The following is a 14,678-nucleotide window of genomic DNA, read 5'->3' on the forward strand; positions in this document are numbered from 1 at the left end:
GGTTACTACACAAATATTCAGTCACACTTAAGTGACGGGAACTTCTGGCCTCCAAGGATACATGTACAGACACATATTGAAAAACAAAAACACAAATCTTAACACACACACACACCCAGTGAGTCCCCTCTGTGTGTGTGTCTGTGCATGTGTGTAGGGAGTACGCATGCATTCAGACCAGAAGGCATCAGGAGTCCTCCTCAATCACTCCAGACCTATTTGAGGCCAGGTCTCTCCAGGAACCTGAGGTTCATGTTTTCTCAGCAAGACTTAAAGCCAGCAAGCCCTAGTGATGCCCCTGCCTCCGGCCCCTTCACATGTGTCAGATGCTCAGCTTTTTACATGGGCGCTGGGATCTGAACTTTGGTTCTCACCACTGCATAACAACTGTTGTGCTTTTTTTCCAGGCTCCACCACCCCTCCTTTTTTAGAAGAATCCTGATAGGCTAATTTAGCCAGAATGCGCTTGCTGTCTCTTCTTGGCAACTGAGCATCCACTGGTTTCCCTAATCCACTTACTGGCTGTAAAGCCCTGGCTTCTTTGCTGACCTTAGAACTGAACTCAGGTCTGTACTAAGTGAAGAACTCTCAATTGACCAGTTCTCTTCCTTTTCGTCTAAAGGCTCTCTCTGTGGCCAAGGAAAAGACAGGAAACTCAGTGAGGTTAAATGGAGCCAGCCCCTTACCTACATGTTCTGAGACATGACATTTGGATGGTCAACAGATGAGTCTTCAGGCTTCAGAGTGACGGGTCTAACTGCACACACGCACACACACACACAACACAGAGTTGTACCACCTTGAGCTAGCCACAGCATCTCCTTCACCTTGCTTCCTTCGTTGGGATGGTGGGAATAGAAACATCTGCTCCATCCACCAGGCCTTCTGGGAACAGTGAATTATCTGGGTCTGACTCACAAAGTGCTTGACACTCTTCTCTTTCTCCTAACAGTTCCTGAGTTGGGGGTTTGGATTTGAGAGTCAGGAGATAAGAATTCTAACTTCTTTAGAATTGCGTAAACTGCACAGAGCCAGGAGCTCTCTGACTCTCTCTTCTATGCTTGCTGACCAGAGAGCAAGCAGACAGGGCGGTGGGGACTTGGATCTGTCCTCTCTGTGGCACGGACTTTGTGGTCCTTCCATCACCTTCCCATGGCCCTGCCGGTGCTCACTAAGCACATGCTCTGTGCCAGGCTCTGGGCACAGGCGCTGTATTTGGATCCTTCTCATCTCTGTCTCTGTATCGATTCTGGCAGTGGATACCCAGCCATTGCTTGCCCCGCTGGGAGCAACTGGAGCTAAAGAATGTGCTGATTGAACGACTGACACTTGTCACTTGTCCCCTGTTAAGTGATTCCTCCTGCTTCTGGCTGGGCCTCTCCTTCCAGAGTACCAGCTGCCAGGACCTGGTCCTCCTATAGCAGGTGTCACATTTATGCCGGGAGACAGACACCGGAGTCTCAGGTGTCAGACAAAGCACCACCGTGGGCCTCATGCTCTGCCCTCACAGAGCTCGGCTATCAAGTTAACCATCAGCCAGAGCTTTGCCAACACCCTCCTGGGGGCAATACAGACTTCAAAGGCCTGAAGCTTATCATCCTGGCTCTCTGAGACCCTATAGAACGCATATATCCCTTGGTATCATTTTTTCACAAACTCTTAACATATGTTAACTCCATGGTCTCCTCTTACTCTCTCTCTCAGAAATAAGAAAAAACAAAGTAACTAAAACGGTATGGTGGTCAGCCCAAGGTCACACAGTGAAAAGAAAATCCCCAGGAAGCTTCCTGTGCCCGGAACAACAGTCTTCAGCATGGATGTGCACTGCAGGCAGGAGCTCTACTCTTTCCCCTTGACCCTCCAGCTGATACTCTTGTCAATACAGCATGTGGACATCGGGGTCACTGATGGGAAAGTGGGAAGACCCGTCACTGATGGGAAAGTGGGAAGACCCGTCACCGCCCGTCACCGTGGAGGCTGCCGCTGATACCCAGATCCCACAGTAGGACTGCAGGCTTGAGCTCCATCTCCACCCCAGGTGCTGAAAACACTTAGAAGCATTTCCAACTTAACAGTTAAGGGCTGGGCGTGGAGTTTAGTGGATACAAAATGCTTGCCAGCTCAGTGTGGAGCCCTTGCTGGAGGCTGTACAAGGCCCTGGGTGTTATCCCTAGCACACTTTAAATAAATAAATAAATAAATAAATAAATAAATAAATGAATAAATAAATAAATACATATATTTAAAAGCAAACAACTGAGGGAGTAAAAAATTGATACTAAATTTCCATGTCAGTATAAATTCCCAAAGCCTGTTAATAAAGACTACAATGCACACCCCTTCCCAGCACGCTACACAAGAATGTGTTCAAACCTCTGCCAATGCCCAACTGAACTCCTTACAAGCTCTGTGCTAATGTGTATTGCTTTTACTCTTAAGCAACTATGAGAACGATACTAATAGCAGCCAACATTAATGAGCACGTATTATGTTCAAAGCACCGTGCTGAGGAGGTACGGTTTTGGTTTTGGTGTTGGTATTTTTTGAAACAGGCTCTCTACGTAGCTCTGACTGGCCTGGAGCTTGCTATATAGATAAGGCCGGCCGCCAGCTCGTAAAGATTCACCTGCCTCTGCTTCCCAGGTGCTGGGATTTAAGGTGTACCCACTCCATGCTTCAAGTTGTATTACGACAGATAATGTGAGCACACATGCACATACATGACTTCATGGTGAACAACAAGGGAGCCCAGTGGAGACCTACAGAACCTGTTCCAGTCCTGTGATCACTGAGAGTGTCAGCCCTGAGTCATCTCTCCACTCCATTTTCTATTTTCTTGGTCACGTGGAAACAGATCTTACCTGACTATAGAAAGACCTGGATGGAGGCAATCCAACACAGCGGATGACTCAAGTTTACCCCCAGTTAAAGGCTGGACAGAGGACATGAAGTTTATGTCTCCTCTCTGCCACCCATCCCATCCCTCTGCGCCCCCTCCCCCCCCCCCACCAAACCTGCCAGCTCTAGGGATCAACAGGGAGACTGAGGCAACCCAAGCCTGCTACCAGGAAAGGTGGAGCCAGGGAACGGTGTCAAAGGGGATGGGTGCACTGGGGTACCATGGTGGACACAGACATCTTTACAGTATTGTTACCCACCTCGGGGCTGGTCTCTAGAAGAAAGGCTTTTCACCTTCTCTAAACTACAGGGGAGGACTTTTGAGAGGGGAGGGAATGGCTGTCCCATGACTCTGGAAAAGGTGTGAGCAGCCCAGAGGGGTTATTCCACCTTCTTCAAAAGACACCACAGACCTGAAGATCCAGGATGAATGACGACTTCAAAGAGAAGCCCTGGGGTCTGTCTAGAAATTCACTCTCCAGAGCCTAACCATGCAAAGAGAAAAGATGGCGCTAAGGAGGTAGAATCCTTGCCCTGGTAGAAGACAAGAGACGGCCAAGGAGACAAGAGGCCGAGACAAGAGGCCACACCACTTGGCATGGATTTACAAGAGCCAGAAAGCAGCCCTGAGTCACAGGATGAAAAGGTTCTGTGCCTGGGAAGAACTTGAGGAGAGAGCCTGAGGAGAGAGCTGGCGTCTTTGTCAGGACAAAGCGACTGTGGCTTGAAGCCAGCAGGGCTTAGATGAGAAAATGGAAGCTGCATGTCACAGACAGGCAAAGATGAAGTGGAGGGCATGTCACCTGGGGGACGGTCATCAGGGCACGGCACGCCTAAGGCTTTGAGGGCAGAGAGTGTGATGACGTCTTTCCTAGTTGCTGATGCCCTAGGGAACTTGATGCAATAAAAATTATTATTACTATACCCATAACAATGAACATGTACGAGTTAACACATATATACATATATCTATACACATATATACATGTCTATTTGTACCGAGGTTTGCTATATTTATATTAACTTAAATACAGATTACTCTGTTTTTTCTTAATTTTTTAAAAATTTAGTTGTAACTTCTAATAAATAAACAAGTAAGCCATATATGCAATCCTCTTTTGTGATGCTTAACAATCTATGAGCTGAGGCTAGAGAGTTGGCTCCATGGTTAAGAGCACTGCCCACTGTTTGAGAGGACACAGGTTCAATTCCCAGTACCACACACATCATGGCTCACAACCACCTGGAACTCCAGGGGGTCTGATGCCCTCTCTCGACCTCTGTGAACACTGAGTACACACGTAGTTCACAGACATACACACAGGCAAAACACTCATACACATATAATAAAAATAAATAGATCTCAATAAACAAACAAACAAATTATTATGTACAATTTAAAGAAAATAATCTAACACTACAGAGCACAAAGACCCCTGGAGCAAGTGAACTGAATGCAGTTTTAGCAAGAATGGGCTAAGTATAATTAACATTGGCTCAGCCCTCCCTCCTGGGTAAGAGAAAGGTATGGGCCAAGCAGAACCAGGCTTAATCAGATTATAAACCCAGAAGTGTCTTTCAAAATACTGTTATAGTCTCTCAACAATCTCTTTCCCTGAATTCAATACCTTTTCTTTTTTAGATTTTCTCTAACAGGTTCGTGTGTGTGTGTTTGAGTGTGTGTGTGAGTGTGTACGCGTGTGTGTACTTAATATGTATATAGCTTTTGTGATAGGCACACACACACACACACACACACACACACACACACACATGTACACACACTGAATGTTGGTCATTCCTTTCGTCTCCTGTTATCCTCTCTCTCACTGAAACCTTTCTCCCAACCTTATTTTCATATTTTTAAAAATACATCCATCCATATATACTGTTATGCATCCCTTTTAAGCTACATGTTATACAATATTTTGTTATTTTAGACCTTTTTTTCTCATGACAGGCACACACCACCATACCTAGCTTATGAGTACTGAGAACTGAGCTCAGGGTTTCATGCATGCTGGCAAGCTTTCTACTGACTGAGCTACACCCACAGCGCAGATTACTCCTGTGGGCTTACAGGGTTTGTTGTTGGTTGGTTGGCTGGTTTTGTTTGTTTGATCTTCCCAAAAGCCATAGAGACAGTAAGTGACTGAGCTGAGATTTGGACCCAGAATGAAAGGCTGTGATCGTAACTCTATTACTTCCCATTCAAGGTCCTGAATTTTACCTTTATCATTATCACCTAGTAGCATTCATTCACCAGCCCATCCCTGTTCTCCCACTGTCTCCAACTACTGTCTACTGATACCATGTGCACATGCACACACACACACACACACACACACACACACACACACACACACCACACATGAGCACCAGCCTATCTCTGTACCTTCCACTGATACTACCCATGGGCACACATACCACACACATGTACACACTCCTCATATGCACACACACCACACACATGTACACACTCCCTATATGCACACACCACACACATGTATACACTTCACATATGCACACACACCACAGGTGCACACACATGTACACACACACACACCACATACACATACAACACACACACATCACACATACACCAGACCATCCTTGTTCTCCTACCATCTCTAAACTACCTTCTACTGATACCACCCATGTGCATATACGCACATACACACACGCCCACACACACACACGCCCACACACACACACGCCAGACCATTTCCTTTCCTTTTCTGATTTAGTCACTAGTTAACTATCTTCTCTCTGTAAAAGCCAAAGAAATGCAAAGGGGAGAATGGAGCCCCAAATATACAATCCCCTCACCTACTCTAGCCAGAGAACCAGACAAGAACATTCAACACCTTTTCTTTCTCAACAGAAATAATCCTGTGTTTGTGTTCGTGACTGGCCCTGGGGATCATTGTGGCTGCCCAGCTCCTCAGGAGGAGGGAATGTCTTCAGAGAGTAGAAAGGTGGAGTCCTAAGGTTTCCCTGGCTCCTGCTCACAGATAAACACAGGTAGGGCTCTCGGGAGCTTCCCTCTCTGACAGGCCTTCAAGCCAGGGGCCTGAAGTGCGGTCAGCTGTACCCTCCATCTCCTGCCAGGCTAGCACCTGAGCCGCTGGGATGGCTGTGGTTGCAGGCAAGCTGAGGCTTGCAGCCAGCGACTTGGGAACTGCACCTACTGCCCTCATGAGTGCTACCCAAAAGGCCCCAAAGAGGGCATCTGAGCCAGTGCCAGGGATGCACCTGCCCTACAGCCACTGTAGGGCTTCCTGCTCACACAAACATCCAGGGAGAAGATAAAGCCAAGGGAGCAAATGAGGAGAAAAGACAGAGAGGCCCTCGGTGTCCTTTCTATTTGCTGCCGCCGCCCTGGGAATACAGGTTCTGCTTGTATGGAGCTGAGCTCAGTAAGTTTCCATTCCCTAAGCATGGGTGACGGTCAGCGTAGACTCCAGAAGGTAGGGCTCAGCCCAGTCACCTTGAGGATATCACCGTTATCATTATCATCATGGCAAAAAAACTAAACAACCATAACATTTCAGGCTCCATTTACAAGTCACTGTTATGACAGTTACAGTCAACTTAAGACCCGCCAGGAAAACCTAATGCTGAGAGCCCAGGACTCTGAAGACTGGCCCATATTCTGCACTTGAATCCTCAAGGACACCTAGGCAAAAGTCACTTAGGTTCTTTCCAGACCCTCTGGTGGGGCTTGCTCTTCTGAACCCACTAGGTCTGTCCTTCCTGTGAAATGGGACAAAGAGACACTTCAAGGAAAACATGGGACCACTGCTGACCTCCCTGGGCGGTCTTTCAAATAGGGAGTTCAGGGCTGCAGTAGCTGGACATTTGTCTAACACGTAGAATAAATAGCTAAGAATAATCAATCAGAAGACTGGGGAAAATGAGCCAACGGACCCTTGATCATTAGGCATTTCCTGAGCACCACGTGCCCTACTAACAGCTGGGACGGAGCGAAAGCGCGCACACACTTAGCTCTTTCTGCTCCGTGGTTAATGAAAGGACCCACTTTGCCAAGACCTTGGAGATGGCCTGGTGCTCACACTTGTATCCACACGCAGGGCAGGTGCAAGCCAGTTCTGCTGGATGCAAACGGGCAGACACAGCAAGCTGGCGGGGCTCACCGGATGCTGATGACACGATGTTGCTCAAGGATTTTTTATTCTCAAAGACTCAGAAATGTCAGGCAAGACTACGAGCAAAATCTCTTGTGATTAGGAAACTTGTCTTTATGGTATGAGAGTCTAGGAGAAGCAAGCACTACAGGAAATCATTGGCTCTGTATAACAGCCATGGAGAAGTTTCAGCAAGAATATCACTAGACCTCGCTGAAGGTTTAATGTTGCCCACAGAGGCACTGGAGGGTGTAAGACAGAAACCTTAGTGGATACTTAAAAGCCTGGGCTCCAGGGCTGGAAAGATGGCTCATCGGTTAAGAACACTTCCTGTTCTTTCAGAGGACCCAGTTTGGTTCTCAGTACCCACACTGGATGGCTCACAACCACCTTTAACTTCAGCTTCAGGAGATGTGATACTTTGAGCCTCCATAAGCACCTGTACTCACACCCACATCTATACTCAGGGATACACATAGCTTAAAAAAAATAAAAATAGAACCAGAGAGACAGTTCAGTTGCTAAGAGCACTAGATGCTCTTGCAGAGGACCTGGGTTCAACTCCCAGCACCCAATAGGGCACCTCACAACCATGTGTAATTCCAGTTCCAAGGGTTCTGATGCCCTGTTCTAGCGTTTGTGGACTCTGTACACAAATGGTACACAGACACACATGCAGGCAAAACATTCGTGCACATAAAATAAAAATAAATCTAAAAACAAATATACTCTTAAAGCCCTAAACACTCCCTTGGCCTCTTCCCAGGTAAAAAACAGAAACAGAGGTTCTTTCTCCTGATGGAGAGAGAGAGAGAAAATGGTTTCCATTGTTGGAGGACCTGGAGAGACAGAAACATCATTGACAGAAAAAAGTGGGAGCCAGGATAAAAACAAACAAATAAAACCAAACCATCCTCATCTGAAGGTCCAGGAAGTCACGCCAAGGGAAACACAGGGGCGTATGTCTGTGCGAAGCAGGCGAGATGTCAGCTAGTCACTATGGAAAGAGGAGGAAACTGGACACAGTGGCACCCAGCATCACAGCCACACACAGGAGGCAGAGGCTGCGTCTTAAGTAATTTTTTAAAAAGGCAAGCGAGGACAAGCAGGAAATACTTAATAATTAACTTAATGACAAGAGCCTGGACTTTGGGGATGGTTACAGTAAAATACCGACACAGACTTCAGAAACTTCTCTTCCACGCATTACCCCACTCCACCCACTAGTGGGTTGGCATGTGATTCACCCACAGATAACCATCATGGCTACAAATGGGCGTCTGGCCGGGCTCCTCTCTGCTACAGGCTTCTGACACACAGTCTTATTTCACCACACAGCAATCACTTGATGTTAACAAAATTTCCCTTTTACTGAAGTCCTCACGGCCTCCACACAATGGCATAGGGAAACTGCTTGCTTTTCAAAAAGATCTCCTAAGAAGTATCTTACACAGGACCCTCTGTGTGTTGTACAAAAAGGCACCAGAATCCAAGGGAAACAAAGAGAAGAATCCTCGAAGCCAAGGACATTTTCTTGGGCTCCACAGGGCTTTGGTTTGGACCAACAACCAGGAGCCTTAGCCTCCCCAGCCCATTACACTTGATATCTGCTTTTACAGTACCCACACACCCACCCACACACACACACACACACGTTTGCAGTGTTGGGGATCCAACGTAGGGCCTGAGCAAGCCAGGAAAGTGATCTACCACGGAGCCACCGAACATACTCTCTTCTCAGCAGTCTGAGCCTCTTTTCTGTATCTGGCTGGAAAACAATCTGATGTGGGTGCCAGCCAACTGCTAGGCCTGCACGGTCTGAGGAAAGGGACTTGCCAAAACCAGATGAGGTTGCTGTAACCTGTTCCTGGGAAGGAGAAGGACTGGGACAGGAGGGTACACAAGACTATCGGGGTTAGGTGTGGTGGTACACCCTTTAATCCCAGCACTCGGAAGACAAAGGGCCACCTGGTCTACACTGAGTTCAAGCCGGTCAGGGCCACAGGGAGATTATTGTCAACTTAGACTTGACCCTCTTCCTTCCCACAAAAGGTCACTTAAGTAAAACTTCAGGGGTTTGTATGCACTGAGCATAGAGTGCATACCATAAGACTATAAGGGTCAGGTCCTCTTCCCAGAGTCACCGCTAAATATTCTTGGCTTTGTTTTATGTTCATCCAAATGCCACGAACCTTTACCATTTTGTTGACAGGGGCACAGGGACCTAAAGGTAAGTTCACTGAATGTCTAATCTGCAAGGGGAGCCAGTGTGAAGGACCAGTCTGAAGTCAGTCTTTGATTCTTGGCCCAAGGCACAGTATGTCATCACAGGACTTAGCTGCACCTGAGCCGAGTTAGGAAGGCCTGAAAATTAGCCCTGTGCAAGCAAAACTAACACACTCTCTCTCTCTCTCTCTCTCTCTCTCTCTCTCTCTCTCTCTCTCTCTCTCTCTCTCTCTCTCTCTTTCTCTCTCTCTCTCTCATTCCTGTTGCATTGAGCAAGCACCTAAACATGTGAATGATAAAGAGTGGGTGGTGTGAAGAGCTGGAAGAGTTACTTCAGAAGCAGTGTCTCCTCACAGTTCTGGGCTAGGGCCTGGATGAAGTGACAGTCACTGACCCTGACACTCTGAGAGACTGACAACCAGCTGCAGGCTGTCACAGCACCCTGTGGATACTCGCTGTGGCAGAGATGTCAAAGTCACAACCCAAGTGTCCCTGAGTGGTCACTATTCCCTCATTTCCCTTTCTCTCTCTCACCCCCACTCCTCACTATCTAGCTCTGATGGGCCTGAAGCTTGCTCTGTAGACCAGGCTGGCCCCCAGCTCACATAGATCCACCTGCCTCTGCCTCCAAAGGCACTACTACTCTAGCCTTCTTTCTCTTTTCTAAACATAACTTTGAGATGTGGACATGTGTTGAAAATACATATAACACAGACTAATCTCGATTACCAAGTTGGTAGGTCTGAGAGGCACCTAGGAGGTGGGTTGATACCAAGTATCACATATACATGGAATCATACAGTATTTGTTCTTATATGTTTAGCTAATTTCATAATTAAAACATTATTTCATAGTTCAACCATATTGCACTGTGTGTCAAATTTTCCTTCCTTTACTTTAAGGCTGAGCAATATTCCATTGTAATATGGGTGTGTGTATCAGTGTATGTGTGTGTCACTAGGTGTGTGTATGTGTAAGAATGTATATATGAGTATGTGTATGAATGCATATGTATGTGTGTGAGTGTGAGTATGTATATGTGTGAGTGTGTATATATGTATGAGTGTATGTGTGTGAGTATGTATATGTGTGTGAGAGTGTGTATGTGTGCGTATAGGTATAAGTGTGTGAGTATGAGTGAGTCTGTATGTGTGTGTGTGTAAGAGTGTTTATATGTATGTATGAGTGTGTATATGGTATGACTGTGTGTGAGTGTGCATATGTGTGTAATGGGGTCGGTCTAGTCTGGAACTTGTAATTTTGTCTCAGCCTCCTGAGTGCTAAGAATACAGGTGTTTGCCATGTGCCTGGTTCTGGATTCTTTAAACACTTGTGGTAAGACATATATCACGCCAGATGCACACTGGTGGTATATGGTACAACCAATAAAAACTCAGCAAGTAAACACAGACTGGAAAACTAGTCCTCCGATGTGGCTAGAACTGCAGGCCTATCTGCCTCAGCTTAAATCACTGGTAACTTCGAGAGCTGATTTTGGAGAACTCAGGAGTTGAAGAAGGGGTTTCATAGTTTGAGGCCACCTGGTCTATACAGTGAATTTCTGGCCAGCCAGGACTACAAACCCTGCCTTTGTTTTGTTTTGTTGTTGTTTCTATTTTTCTTCCTTCCTCTCCCTTTCTTTCTTTCTTTCTTTCTTTCTTTCTTTCTTTCTTTCTTTCTTTCTTTCTTTCTTTCTTTCTCTTCTTCTTCTTCTTCTTCTTCTTCTTCTTCTTCTTCTTCTTCTTCTTCTTCTTCTTCTTCTTCTTCTTCTTCCTCTTCCTCTCTCTCTCTCTCTCTCTCTCTCTCTCTCTCTCTCAAGATAAATTGGGGAAAGACCACAAAATAAATAAAATAGGGAATCACACCATCAGGCCTCAGAAAGGTCAAGAACCAAGCAGTTTCTAAAATCTTTAATATCTCAACACCCCTGATGTCTGCTTAGGATTCAAACCTCCAGTCCTACCTGTGAGAGCCTTGCAATTCCATTCAAATATCAGTGCGTGGGGGGTGGGGGGAGATGGTGGTGAAGGGATTAGGGGTAGGGTGTGGGTCTTCCCTGTGAGAACCCTTTAGCTGTACATAATTGACTTGATCTTTAAAGAATGAATTTTGTTGTTGTTGTTTTTTTTGTTTTGTTTTGTTTTGTTTTGTTTTTGAGACAGGGTTTTTCTGTGTAGCCCTGGCTGTCCTGGAACTCACTTTGTAGACCAGGCTGGCCTCGAACTCAGAAATCCGACTGCCTCTGCCTCCCGAGTGCTGGGATTAAAGGCATGCGCCTCCACGCTCAGCTAAAGTACACAAATGCAGATATAATGAGAGGTATCAAAGACACAAACATTACAATATCTAGAAACTTTATAGAATATCTGGAAGATGGTAGAGTTAATTATTTAGATTATTTCCCCTGGGTTATACAAAGAGATGGTGTTCTAAATGTATTTCTTGAAAAGATAAGGAAAACAGTCATTGGTTAAACTTTCTAACCAATGGGCATGGTGGCTCTTGCCTCATACAGAAGAGACAGAGTGAGACAGAACTTCAGATTCAAACACAGCCCAGAGTGTGTGGCACGCACTCAGTAGGCAGAGGCAGGCAGAGCTCTGAGTCTGAGGCTGGTCTGGTCAATATATTCTAGGACAGCCAGAGCTACATACAGAGACTTTATCCCAAATAAACAAACAAAAAAACCCCAGCTTGTTGCAGTATAGGAAAGCTGAGAGACCATAGCTACAAGCTTAAATAACATCTCCACTAGAAAGCTAAAGGCTAGAAGCCTAAGGTGTCATTATCTGAGACACAAAACAAGTTTGGAGAAAGACCAATGGCAAAAATTCAGGTCTCTGTTCTAGCTCAGAGCCCATCCCTCGCCTGCTAACAAGTGAGGCCATCTAGTTGGTGAGTCTGGTGGCAAGTCCCCAATACTGCTGGGTCTGTCCAGCTTGGGCTCTGAGAACACAAGCCTTCTTGTGGAAAGAAGGTCACGGTCACCAGAGGCAGCTCGGAGGACGTATTTCCCTGAGAATCTGAGAACCTGCTAGTGACAGGCCGGATCAGTCCTAAATCTGACTCTGCTAACCACATGAAGATGGCTCTGAGGTTTTTAGGAGCAAGGCTGGGCATGACCTGTGGCCACAGTCTGCAAGATAAGAGCCTGAGAGACATTAGACTTCACTGGCACACCATTTATTATCCTCCTACATGATTTTCAAAACCATAACTTACATACACAGAAGCGCACTAAGTACTTCTTTGACATGTTAATCTCCTAACATTTCACATAGGAGAAAAAAAAAATCCTTTCTTTAGGTTAAGAAGCAATTTTTTGTTTTTTTGTTTGTTTTTTGTTCTGTTTTTTGTTTTTTTTTGAGACAGGGTTTCTCTGTGTAGCCCTGGCTGTCCTGAAGCTCACTTTGTAGATCAGGCTGGCCTCGAACTCAGAAATCCGCCTGTCTCTGCCTCCCAAGTGCTGGGATTAAAGGCTTGCACCACCACGCCCGGCTTAAGAAGCAATTTTTAAAATAAATGAATAAAGGCTGACATATAGCTGTGATTAAACACTTACCTAGGATGCATAAAGCCCTAAAGTTCATTCCTAGAATCACAAAAAGGTAGTATTTATTTTATATGTATGTGTGCTGTTAACAATGAAATCTAAGGCCTCATATATGCAAAGCAAGAACTCTTATCAACTGAGCTATACTGCCAGTCCTGGAGATTATATATGTAATGATAAGCATATATATGCTTATTTTATTTTATGTAGTGAGTAGGGACACAGCTTTCTGCTGTCAGTTCTCTCATAGGTTCTGGGGATGAAACTCAAGTCACTAGGCTTAGCAGTAAGCACCCTTGCCTGCTGAGTTACTCAGTGAAGTCACTAGGCTTAGCAGTAAGCACCCTTGCCTACTGAGTTACTCAGTGAAGTCACTAGGCTTAGCAGTAAGCACCCTTGCCTGCTGAGTTACTCAGTGAAGTCACTAGGCTTAGCAGTAAGCACCCTTGCCTGCTGAGTTACTCAATGGCTCTCCCTAGAATCCTTTTAAATCAGTAAGATAAACAGCTGCAAGTATGCTTGAGAAAGGGATTTAGACTCTGGAAGGAGCTAAGAAGAAAATAGACAGTTCAGCAGTATTCTCACTGTCCTGGGGGGGGGGGGGGGAAGGATGACCTGAGCTGGATCCCCATAGTAGAAGAAAACTGAGCCCCACAAATTGTCTTCTGACCTACACACACACTCTCTCTCTCTCACACACACACACTCTCTCTCACACACACACACACTCAGCACACGTACATTATAAACAAATAAGTAAATATAATTTCCTAAAGCTTGAGCCGTAGGTGTTTTTTTGTTGTTTGTTTACTTTGGTTCAGATGCCATTGGTCATAATTCCATAAGATTACGTCTGCTGTCTGCTCTGACCTTCATAAAGTCAATGAGACCTTGACTCAAGATGGCTGATTAAACTACTGAGTGATGGTTTTATATTTTTCTACAGACAAAAAACAACTAGCTCTAGCCAGGCATAGTGGCACACGCCTTTAATCCTAGCACTCTGGAAGGAGAGGCAGGTGGATCTTGGTGAGTTCAAGGTCAGCCTGGTCTACAGAGTGAGTTCCAGAACAGCCAGGGCTATACAGAGAAACCCTGTCTCAAAAAACAAAAAACCGAAACAAACAAAACCACACAGATAATGATGAGGACAATGATGAATGATACTACTACTAATCAAACATATACACAAACACCCATACAAAACTCATCTCTGTGGCTCTAAAGTGAGAATTTCACTAAGTCAACTTGTTTTATATACATAGTTTGATATGACATACAACATTTGATGTGTTACAAACCATATTTGCTAAACCCTAATCAAGATATATGATCGAAACAAATGCTGGCAAGGACTCAGGGAACAGGTAACCCCAGACTGTTCCTGATGGGATATGAACTAAAGCAGCCACTACAAAAACCACTTACAGAGATGCCCAAAAATTCACGCTAGAACTGCCAACCCAGGTGTCTGAGCACTTCAGAGGCGGAAGCAGAAGTGAAGTTTGAAGCCGACCCTGACTACTTAATGAGATCCTGTTTCTAAATCAATTGATAATACCATATGATTCAGCCATATTACTCCTTGGTAATAGTACTCCAGAAGGAATCAGGGTCAGCTCAAAAGAGGTATCTGAACATCCATGCTCATTGCATAATTAGTCATAATAGTTAAGATACGTAAACAGTCTAGATGCCCATTAACAGATGAGCAGACAGATAGACAGACAGACAGACAATTATGTGGTCATACAATTGAGTTTCATTAAACCACAAAGAATATTATTATGTAATTTTCAGGAAAATGGATAAACCTGGAGATCTCACGTTAAACAAGATAAGTTAGATAAACA

General features: G+C 45.2%; 1 protein-coding gene across 5 annotated transcripts in view; it reads right to left on the minus strand.

Annotated features, from left to right (window-relative positions):
• Positions 1–14,678, minus strand: part of B4galnt3 (beta-1,4-N-acetyl-galactosaminyl transferase 3) — a 94,165-nt gene that overhangs the window by 33,854 nt on the left and 45,633 nt on the right. Inside the window, exons 1-2 of one of the 5 annotated variants that reach the window (XM_011241395.2) lie at positions 7,957–8,129; positions 3,702–3,792 (exon numbers count right to left, since the gene is read on the minus strand). The exons of 3 other annotated variants lie outside the window; for them this stretch is intronic. In XM_011241395.2, coding sequence (XP_011239697.1) covers positions 3,702–3,792; positions 7,957–7,965 — 100 coding nt within the window. In that variant the 5' untranslated portion in view covers positions 7,966–8,129. Of the gene's footprint in view, positions 1–3,701; positions 3,793–7,956; positions 8,130–14,678 lie in introns of those variants that run through there. One more of the 5 variants, XM_017321658.1, reaches the window with a different exon arrangement.

Source organism: Mus musculus, chromosome 6 (assembly GCF_000001635.26).
Source record: "Mus musculus strain C57BL/6J chromosome 6, GRCm38.p6 C57BL/6J".
Classification (NCBI taxonomy): domain Eukaryota; kingdom Metazoa; phylum Chordata; class Mammalia; order Rodentia; family Muridae; genus Mus; species Mus musculus.